Source organism: Eptesicus fuscus, chromosome 17 (assembly GCF_027574615.1).
Source record: "Eptesicus fuscus isolate TK198812 chromosome 17, DD_ASM_mEF_20220401, whole genome shotgun sequence".
NCBI lineage: Eukaryota > Metazoa > Chordata > Mammalia > Chiroptera > Vespertilionidae > Eptesicus > Eptesicus fuscus.
In genome coordinates this window covers 3,330,109-3,340,819 of record NC_072489.1, presented here as the reverse complement: position 1 = coordinate 3,340,819, position 10,711 = coordinate 3,330,109, and the positions used below count along the sequence as shown (strand labels likewise).

General features: G+C 53.4%; 1 protein-coding gene across 1 annotated transcript; it reads right to left on the bottom strand.

The window, feature by feature from the left end:
* Positions 1-1,690: 1,690 nt before the first annotated feature.
* ZNF488 (zinc finger protein 488) lies at positions 1,691-2,617 on the bottom strand. The gene has a single exon (XM_008149137.3). The coding sequence runs from the start codon at positions 2,615-2,617 to the stop codon at positions 1,691-1,693; it is 927 nt and encodes a 308-aa protein (XP_008147359.2).
* Positions 2,618-10,711: the final 8,094 nt, after the last annotated feature.

Here is a 10,711-nt window from a genome sequence, read left to right as displayed (position 1 = left end):
CCACACAGCTGCCCAAGGGGCTGGCCTGCAGGCCTTTCCCCCAAGCCTCCCTGAGAGAATGGAGGTCTCTGTTGGTGCCTGTAGGGAGCACCCTGGCTCCTTTCAGATGCAAAGGAAACGCCTCGGGGGGGCTTCTCCAGCCCATCCTTTCCTTCCCACTGAGGCCAGAGGCCCCCTCCAAGTGCCTCTTGGAGCCGAACCTCCATGCCTGGTCCAGACTCTTTTCCTTCGAGGCCCTCGTGCATCTCTACCTCCTCTGAAGGCTGCCCCCCGCCCCCCCACAGTCCTCCTGCCCGCCTTGCAGCACCTGGCGCCTCTGCACTCTGACCACCCTCCTCCCAGCCACTGCCCTCCCTGTCTGAATCACCAGCACTGCTGACTTGGAGGCTCAGCTCATGCCCCCCACCCCTCAGAAGGCCTCCGGGGATGCCACACACCCCTCCCCACAGGTCGGACTTAGGCGTGCTCCCCATGGTACCCCCACTAGATCCTCCCAACAACAAGCCTGAGCTCTGTGATGGAGGCCCCACCTGAGGGCTGCAAGCTGCAGCTCAAATGAAGAAATCCTGAAAGTGAAGTGGAAACCAGCCAAAAACACTACACTGACCCAAAGGGCTCCCAGCAAATGGCCTCCACACAGCTAGTCTGTATGCCATCGGTTTATGGCCTGGCGTTTGCAAGGACAAACATGGAAAAGCAGAAGACACAATAATGGGACCCAGAACTCTCCTGCTTCTCACATGTTAAGCCTTGAGCTTCTGCACACGCTCCCTTCCTGAGAGCTGCGGATGCAGAATGTGGAAAACTATGGCTGACTATTGATCCCAAGTCTTCACGCTCCTGTAGTGGGTGACACACCCACTCGCTCGTCCTGGCTTCACCATGGCAGCATGCACATTTCACTCCTTAACCTTGAACTTGGCCACTGACTTGCTTTGGCCAAGGAGATGTTAGCGGAAGTGACCCGGGCAGAGGACTTGCCCTCTTGTGCTCTGGTGTGACCACGAGAGAAGCATGGTCTGGGTAGCCCATCAGTTCCAGAGACAGAGCACAGGTGGCCTGGGGCCAAGCCCGGAAAAGACCAGCTCAGCCCCACCGACCCACAGACCAGCTGGTGGGAAGTGGATACTCTGGGTTGTTGGCCACTTAGATTTTGTTACGTAGAACGGCTGGCTGATCCGGACAATGATGGTAAGTATCCTTTCCACAGGGATCACACCGTTCCAGGCGCTGTGCTGGCCAGTGTCCTCACGTCTCTCCATGGAACCCTGACAACAGCCAAAACCACAGGTGTCATATCGCCATTTTACAGGTAAGAAAACTGGGGCCCAGACAGACAGAGCAGTCTGTGCAAGGGCAGGTCTGGGATGTAAAAGGGCCGAGACTCAAGTCCAGGCTGGTCTGTCTCCAAAGCCCGTGCTGCAGGCCAAACGCGGCTCCATGGAGCCCGGGTTGGTGCCAGGGGCAGCCTCACTCTTGAAGATGTTGGAAGCATTTTGCGCCCAGTAGTCCCAACACCCTGGGTTAGCAAAGAGCGTCATTTTATTTCATGAGTATTCACCTCAAAACACATCCCAGCCGAGGACTACCTTTTTCAGTTCTGACGGAGCCTGCAGAGGGCTGCAGAGGGCTTTCTGGCGGCGCCCCAGGGAGCCGTGCTCCTGGCCACGCCCAGCTCCACGGCCACCTGTCAGCGGTGAGAAGTCATGTGCCGGGAGAGATGGTGGCGCTCCCGGAAGTACTCACGGCAGAGGGGGCAGGCGAGTGCTTCCTCTCTCAGCTTCCCAGAATGCAGGTCAGGCCCTGCATGTTCCTTTCGGTGGTGGGACCGCATGTGAGAAACCAGGTCAGAGGTCAGGCGAAAGGAGAGGTTGCACTTGGCGCACCAGTTCTGGGAGGACAAGCCCAGGGAAGTGAACGCGGATGGCAAGAGGGCCCAGGAGACCGAGGAGGAAGACGAGGCTGTGGGTATTTGGGCCATGGCATGCGTTAGCCACAGCGTGGGAGCAGCCACGACAGCATTGCTGTGAGCAGCGTTTTGTGGCAGCATCTGCAGGCTCCAGAAGTCACTCACCGAAACCTTGGAGTTGAAAAGTCTAGCCCAGCAAGGGATGTCTGCGATTTGGATGGGTCCTAACAGCTCCCCCCGAGCATCTGCAGGTCTGCCTGCCGGGAAGGGAGAGGCTGACCTCGGTCTCCCTGGGGGACACCTGGCTGGTTTGCGGAAGGCACTTCTCTGCTCCCTTCCAGCTCTGCTGGGCCACGCGGAGAAGACTGTGCTGCCGGCTGCCTCCCTAGGGATGCCCTGCGTCCGCTGCCGAGGGCCAGGCTGGCCTGTGAAGTCATCATGCTCCCGCTCCTTGGCCCACATGCCCTGCAGCCTCTTCTTGAGATGAGGCATCCCCATGAAGGTGCTCTGCTCTGGTTCCCAGTGCACCGTCTGGGCCAGTGCTTTTCCCAGTCTAAGCTCGCCCGAGGGTGTGGGCAGTGCCAGCTCTGCGCCGGCCTCCTGCTGGCCACCACCGCTGAGGGCCGCCTTGGAGCCCGGGTTCTTTGTTTGCTCCAGCAGCACTGGCTTGCAGCCCCGGGTTTGCAGGACCCCCTTTCCAGCAGGCATGTTGACTAGCAGGACCTGGGACAGCTCAGCAGGGTGGACACTCCCGCAGTTGTGGTCTTCAGGGAAGAGCTGTGAGATTGGAGAGCTCCCGGCTGGGTGGGCCAGCTTGGAACACAGGCCTCTGCAGAGAGAGGAAGCAACAGGCAGCTGTTTACATCCAAAGAATCCCGACTACTATAGATGCCACACTCACCCTGTCACAGAGCTTTATGCCACCTTTCACCTCCAGTTCTCCATCAGGGAAGGACAGCACTGCACAATGCTGCCACCGAGAGGCGTGACTCAGTGCTGTTTCCACACCTGTCAGCATCCAGGCAGCAGAGACTGTATTAACGGAGCACACAGGGCATCCAACAGCCAGTTCTGACTTTGTGGACAGCTCTAACATGTTTGCATGCTGATTTAGGGCAGTTTGCATTTCTTGCTACACAGCATGCCAATTCCTCCAAATCCTCAGAAATGCCAAGAACTTTAAGCACCTGGGACAGGAGCTCCTGCAGGTACAGGCATCCAGAGAGATAAAAGCTGAAGCAATAAATGCCCAGGCATGGCAGGTGAGTGTGGGGCTGTGCCTGGCCTCCACTGCTGCACCTGAGGGTCAGCCACCTCTGTGCTTGCTCCCTCCCCTGGAACACGTGGGAGTCTCTCCCATCTGTCTCTACTCGCTGAAAGTGCCAACACTTGGTTCTCCTCGCATTAATCCACTTACTTTTCTTCTGCTCAACTGCCAACTGGCAACTGAACTCTTGTGCCCACTCGCTGGGCACACTCAGGTGGACCAGCTTCTGTAGGCTCTCGAGGCTTTGAGGGGACGTATATGGTGGCCATATGTGAGGGTGGCATTGAAGAGGAGAGGGTGCCCTCAGCCCGGCTGGGGAGGCACTCTTCCCTGCCTCTCCCTCATCAGCTCCACCAGCAAGTTCTAGAAATCGGGAAACCCATCTTCAAGCACCCGCCTCAGCCAGCAAGCAGTACTGCTGGGCCACACTCCAAGTTTTCATGTTAGAAACGATTTCCGCAGGCCCTGGAGGACCTGACAGCAGGCGGCTGAGTTTCCTCACAGGCACTTGCACAGGCTTTTACACATAAATACCACGTGGGCTAGGTCAGCTCCTTCCCCCTGCCCTGCCTCATGCCCCGCATGGGAAAGGAAGCCCAGGCACTCGTTCCTCCCTCTGTCCTGGTGGCAGGCGTCCATGAGAGGTGCTTTGCATGGGTCACCTCCTCCCACCTTCACCCTTTTTCACAGGCAAGTGGACACGAGTTTTTGAAAGCTACACACCCTACCCAGAGTCCCCTGAAAGTAGGAGGTGCAGCTGGGGTTGGAACCCAAGAGTGTGTCCCCAAAGCCCGCTTTGGTTGCACTGCCCATGTCAGCCTCGCATGCCCCAAACTGTGCTTCCAGGGGTCTGAGCCCTTCTTTTTTATTTAACTTAATTTTATTTTATTGATGACAGTATTACCAATGCCTCCCTGTGGTCCTGCTGCACCTCGCATTCCTCGGCAGACACCCCCACTGGCTCCTTCACCACTCAGGTGGCCTCTGCCAAGCACAGATGTGTAGACCCTGTTGCCAGAACTGTCCAGAGTGCCCTGAGCCACAGCCGTGACAACCCTCTCCTCAGCCACAATTTCACTTTTCATCAGTGCTACAAGACAAATCTTAATAATGAGGAGGAGGAGAAGAGAGAAGAAAATGAGACAATAAAACATAAAAATAATAACAATGAGGAGGAGGAGGAGCGGGAAAAGAAGGAGGAAGCAAAAAAGCCAATGAAGATGCTGACTGGGACTTTTGGCATGACTTCAGCCTCCCTGAGGGTCACCACTCTCCCATGTGTCCAAGCTGCTGGGTAAGATCACTCAGGTAAGTGCAGAGAATGTCCTGCAAATTCTGCTGTGACCCCACCTAATCCCAGCCCACTCTGTGCCACAATCACCAGATCTGAGCTTCTCAGAATGGAAAGTGATGCGAGGCTGACATGGCTTGGCCCAGTGAGCCCCTGCTAACTCTAATGCTCATCTCTTCTTGTTGATGGGCTCCCAGGCGCTTCTCCAAGGTCGGCATCCGACTTTGGTCTCATCCAGCTCCAGGCTCCATGCACCCCAAGGCCTCTTGGATGACCTCTGCAGAAATGTGATGTCACCCCTAGGGGTCACTCCATGCCCTGGCCAGGGAGTTCTGGGGCAGGTGACCACATGGACAGACCACATGCACTGCCTCCCTCCTCCTTTCCCACCTGGACCCACCAAAGCCCTTTCAAACTGGGAGATGGGTCTCTGTCCCTGGCAAAGTGAAGCTGTGCCTCCTTCTTTCTTCTTCCCTGACACCAGCTGCCCTGGCAGCCAGTGGGTCTATGCAGCCTTTGTTCTCCTTGCTCCCAACCCACATTAATGAGCGCTTTGTTCTCCTCTGCTCTCTCCAATAGCCTCAGTTTATCCCGGGATCTCATTTCCTAACACTATTTACTACTGGTCCTCATCATGCTCTATCATGTGTGTCCTGAGACGTTTCTCTTGTCCTCCTTGGTCCTTTCAGCCTGAACTCTAACGTATCCTCTGAGCCACACAGACATCTTCAGTTCCACCCGTATTCTTCCCATCAAAAGGACTGGATTTCAATTTCAGACTCCAACTGTCTCCGAGCCCTTGCTTAGATCGTGGGATTACCAAGTGCTGATCTTTGAAACCACCTGAAACTGAGTTGTCAAGGCCACAGGATGTCCGACCACATCCAGCCATCCCCACCAAGACGATGCTTCTCCCTCATGCTCCCAACGCTCCTGGGACACCAACCAGAGTTCTGCTGACCAACATGGAAAGTGCTCATTCTAAAAGATGAAGCCTCACCAACCCCACACTGGTAAAAACACATGTTTTCTTTGTTTATTACCCATTCCCGGGCACTGACTACAGACTCTGGCCATTCCTTCATCTGGGAATTACTTTACTTTTCATGCCTTCCCAGTCCCTCCCATGTGATCATCGAGCCCTACATCACATAGAAGCAGACTCCTGGTCAGATGCTTGGATCAAACCTGGCTCTGCTCTTACCAAACCTGTGATCCTAGTGAAGGTGCTGATCTTTTCTCTGCCTCTGTTTTCTCATTTGTGGACACCACCTTGGTGCCCACTTCATGAGGTGGTTGTAAAGATTAGATGGGTTAATATATCTGAGTGCTAAAGAGCCTAGCTCAATAACTGTTAGGGAGTATCAATTTATTATCACACTAGAGGCCAGGTGCATGGATTCATACACCAGTGGGGTCCCTTGGCCTGGCCTGAGGGGATCGGGTGGAAATTGGCTCTCTGACATCTCCTGAGGGATCCCAGATTATAAGAGGGTGGTTCTCAGGTGATGCACCCCAGAATCAGGCTCCCTACTCTCTGGTTCTGGGTGTGTCACCCAAGAACTGCAGCTGCCAAGTCACTGCAGCTCAGCAGCTCCTGCATTGAGCATCTGCCCCTTGTGGTCAGTGCACATCATAGCTACTGGTCAGAGCATCAGCCCCCTGGTGGTCACTGCATCATAGCTACTTGCCGGTCAGATGATCACTTAGGCTTTTATATATATTGAAGACTAATGCAAGGGTCAGAGTCAAAGTCATGGCCACCTTCCCTATATCCCTATGCATCCAGGGACTAGTGTGTATCAGTGTTTAATGAGTGACCAAATGGCCAAGCACTTTTCTTCTTCCACTCCACTTACAGAAGAAAGATGTTAGCAACCCACTGGGCGACCTCATTTTCCTGAGGTATCTGAAGGTATGCAAGTACTCACCCTGAGTCAGCTACCGATCCTCCAGCAGCTCCAAGCTGCAGCTCAGAAATTAGATATTCAGTGACACCATCTACATGGCCATCCAGGGCCGTCCTGTGTCTGCCTTCCTTTTCAGCTAAAACAAATGAGCACAGAAAATATATCTTGTGCTTCTACCCTTCAGTTCTCTGTGCTCCAGAGTTGCTTCTCAGCCCTTTTGGAAGATTCCAGAGGATAATCCTCTATCAGCCTCTTCTATATATGGATTGTGAGATTCTGGGATTTTCTGAGAAGAGAAACACATATGCTTTCTAGGCATCTTTTCAACCCTGGAATCCTGAGAAGATTAAAAACTGAAGAGTTACCCAAGCTTCCCTGGAGCTTGCTTAGCAGGGCCATGGAGCTGGGAGAGCGGAGGGCTTCCCTGCCATCCCCCACAGGCTCCATGTCCAGTTAGGCCTTACACGCCTCCAGCATCCATGCCTGCTGTGTTCAATCAAAACCAAATGCAAGATTCCCAGAATACAGCAAGCTACCAGGCCACAGTGAGGTCGACTAGAGACCTAACTTGGCCCTGTGGACCAATCCCAGTGGCTGCCTTCATCGGAAAAGTCCATGGTTTGTACATCAGATTTCCCAGCCAGACTCTACCTGATGCCAACAATAGAAAGGAGAGTTACAGCCTACTTAAAGAAAACATTTTAAAGCACCAGAGGCCCAATGCATGGATTCATGCATCAGTGGGGTCCCTCGTCCTGGCCTGCACCCTCTTGCAATCTGGGACCACTTGGGGAATGTTGGAGAGCCAGTTTTGGCCCCATCCCCACAGGCCAGGGCCTCTAGTATGCATATAAGATCTTTGGTTAATCTCTTCCTGCCCTCCCCTTTCCCAGCTTCCCTCTGAGATACATCAGTCTGTTCCACGTTTCCATGCCTGTGCATTGAGTGTCTTCCCCCTGATGGTCAGTGTGCATCATAGCTACTAGTCAAACGGTCGCTTAGGCTTTTATAGAGAGAGATTGTAGGTAAAGACTTCACCTTGAATTGAAAAATATGGCATAATTATCTGTTTTAAAGAAAAGCTGTCACTTCCTGGGTTTCTGAAAAAAGAAATCTAAGCAAAGCACATATGATATTTCTAAATCATTTGAAAAGCATCCATTTCAACCCACCCCAGAATTCGAATACATCGGAAGTCAGTGGTTAAAACAACTTAAAATATGATTTGTCCAATCAAGAAAATAGTCTCCCAAATCAAAATTCCATGATATACCTATGAATTTGGCCAACATCTTTTATCTAAAACCAAAGAGTCTTTCAGTAAACACACTGCAATTGTCTTCCATCATGTTTAGTTTTGTTCACTTGTTCTGTGTGCTTTGTCTACTAATAAATTTCCCTTTCTATATCAATTGAACAGTTATAAATAAGCACAATTATTACTAAGAATCATAATAAACTAAAGAGAGGTTAAATTCTTTCTAAGAACCCAAAGCTTCAAATATTAGGTGGTAGCTTAAAAAAAAACACAAGTTTTTTAATAACTTAATACATAATATTAATATATATATCACTTTTATTGCATGTGTTTGAACATATATCGTTAGCTACATATGTTATAAAATATGAAATCATGTTTCTCTGACAAAATTAAAATTGTTAATGAAAAGCAAAAAATTACTTAGATATACAATACTTATATTTTATTCCTTAAAATAACTCAGATTTGTTTATCTAGATTTCTTCACTTAGAATGTGTCTAAGACAATCTTTGATGTTAAGATAAAATACTTCCTCCATGGTCCTACATTATGTTAAAAACGTTAATTTCAAATGCCATAATAATTGCTATAAAATGTCTGTCTCATTCAACATAATTATGTAACTTAATTTCTCCACATCAGCAGCATTGACAAGTATATATTTTCAAAATATACAGTGAATTTCTTATTTCAACTCTCACCCAAATGTTTTACATGCAAAGCCCTGGCCTCCCTATTGTGTCCCAACAACTGAACTCTGAATCCAACCCCTCTCCCCATTTACCTGGCCTGGCGCTGCCTTCACACAAAGATGGTGTAAGCCTCAGTGTCTCCTAAATGTGCATGCAAGGGTTAGCTCTGTGGGGTGCTGTCTGTGCCAGTATTAAAGGCAAATTCAAGAAAAAGATTAAATCAACACTTTGTGTCTAAAGCCAAGTATTTTTCCAGCTCACCCTGAAAATTCAGAGATTTGTAACTTAAACATTTGTGTATTTTCCACACAACAGGCATTGAACAAGTTACACGCCCAGATCCTTGGATAGAATCTGTTGGAGAAAGGATCTGGGGCCAATGCATCTTTATTAGCCTGGAGCCCAGCACAAGCTTGGCTGAGAATAAGGAAGCAACACAGAAAGAGTGGATGAATGGATGGGTGGAAGGGTGGAGTCATGGAGGGGTGGGGGGGGTGGTAGGGTGCAGGGGTGGGGGGTGGAGAGGTGGAGAGTTAGGTGAGTGGAAGGGTGGAGGGGTGGAGGGGTGAGTGAGTGGAAGGGTGGAGGGGTGGAAGGGTGGAGGGGTGGGTGAGTGGAAGGGTGGAAGGGTGGAGGGGTAGGTGAGTGGAAGGGTGGAGGGGTAGGTGAGTGGAAGGGTGAAGGGGTGGGTGAGTGGAAGGTGGAAGGGTGGAGGGGTAGGTGAGTGGAAGGGTGGAGGGGTGGAGGGGTGGGTGAGTGGAAGGGTGGAGGGGTGGAGGGGTAGGTGAGTGGAAGGGTGGAAGGGTGGAGGGGTAGGTGAGTGGAGGGTGGAGGGGTGGGTGAGTGGAGGGTGGAGGGGTAGGTGAGTGGAAGGGTGAAGGGGTAGGTGAGTGGAAGGGTGGAGGGGTGGAGGGGTAGGTGAGTGGAGGGTGGAGGGGTAGGTGAGTGGAAGGGTGGAGGGGTGGGTGAGTGGAAGGGTGGAGGGGTGGAGGGGTGGGTGAGTGGAAGGGTGGAGGGGTGGAGGGGTAGGTGAGTGGAAGGGTGGAAGGGTGGAGGGGTAGGTGAGTGGAGGGTGGAGGGGTGGGTGAGTGGAGGGTGGAGGGGTAGGTGAGTGGAAGGGTGGAGGGGTAGGTGAGTGGAGGGTGGAGGGGTGGGTGAGTGGAGGGTGGAGGGGTGGGTGAGTGGAGGGTGGAAGGGTAGGTGAGTGGAAGGGTGAAGGGGTAGGTGAGTGGAAGGGTGGAGGGGTGGAGGGGTAGGTGAGTGGAGGGTGGAGGGGTAGGTGAGTGGAAGGGTGGAGGGGTGGGTGAGTGGAAGGGTGGAGGGGTGGAGGGGTGGGTGAGTGGAAGGGTGGAGGGGTGGAGGGGTGGGTGAGTGGAAGGGTGGAGGGGTGGAGGGGTAGCTGAGTGGAAGGGTGGAAGGGTGGAGGGGTAGGTGAGTGGAGGGTGGAGGGGTAGGTGAGTGGAAGGGTGGAGAGGTGGGTGGGTGGAGGGGTGGAGGGGTGGGTGAGTGGAAGGGTGGAGGGGTGGAGGGGTGGGTGAGTGGAGGGTGGAGGGGTAGGTGAGTGGAAGGGTGGAGGGGTAGGTGAGTGGAGGGTGGAGGGGTGGGTGAGTGGAGGGTGGAGGGGTGGGTGAGTGGAGGGTGGAAGGGTAGGTGAGTGGAAGGGTGAAGGGGTAGGTGAGTGGAAGGGTGGAGGGGTGGAGGGGTAGGTGAGTGGAGGGTGGAGGGGTAGGTGAGTGGAAGGGTGGAGGGGTGGGTGGGTGGAGGGGTGGGTGAGTGGAAGGGTGAAGGGGTGGGTGAGTGGAAGGGTGGAAGGGGTAGGTGGGTGGAAGGGTGGAGGGGTAGGTGAGTGGAGGGTGGAGGGGTAGGTGAGTAGAAGGGTGGAGGGGTGGAGGGGTAGGTGAGTGGAAGGGTGGAGGGGTGGATGAGTGGAAGGGTGGAAGGGGTAGGTGGGTGGAAGGGTGGAAGGGTGGAGGGGTAGGTGAGTGGAGGGTGGAGGGGTAGGTGAGTAGAAGGGTGGAGGGGTGGAGGGGTAGGTGAGTGGAAGGGTGGAGGGGTGGGTGAGTGGAAGGGTGGAAGGGGTAGGTGGGTGGAAGGGTGGAAGGGTGGAGGGGTAGGTGAGTAGAAGGGTGGAGGGGTGGAGGGGTAGGTGAGTGGAAGGGTGGAGGGGTGGGTGAGTGGAAGGGTGGAAGGGGTAGGTGGGTGGAAGGGTGGAGGGGTAGGTGGGTGGAGGTTGGAGGGGTGGGTGAGTGGAAGGGTGGAGGGGTGGAGGAGTGGGTGAGTGGAAGGGTGGAGGGGTGGAAGGGTAGGAGAGGGAAGGGTGGAGCGGTGGAAGGATGGAGGTTGGAGGGGTGGATGAAAAGAACTGCAGTCACTAAAGGGG

Excerpts from the sequence above, each read along its gene's own strand:
- ZNF488 (XM_008149137.3), bottom strand. The coding sequence starts at position 2,617 with ATGCCTGCTGGAAAGGGGGTCCTGCAAACCCGGGGCTGCAAGCCAGTG.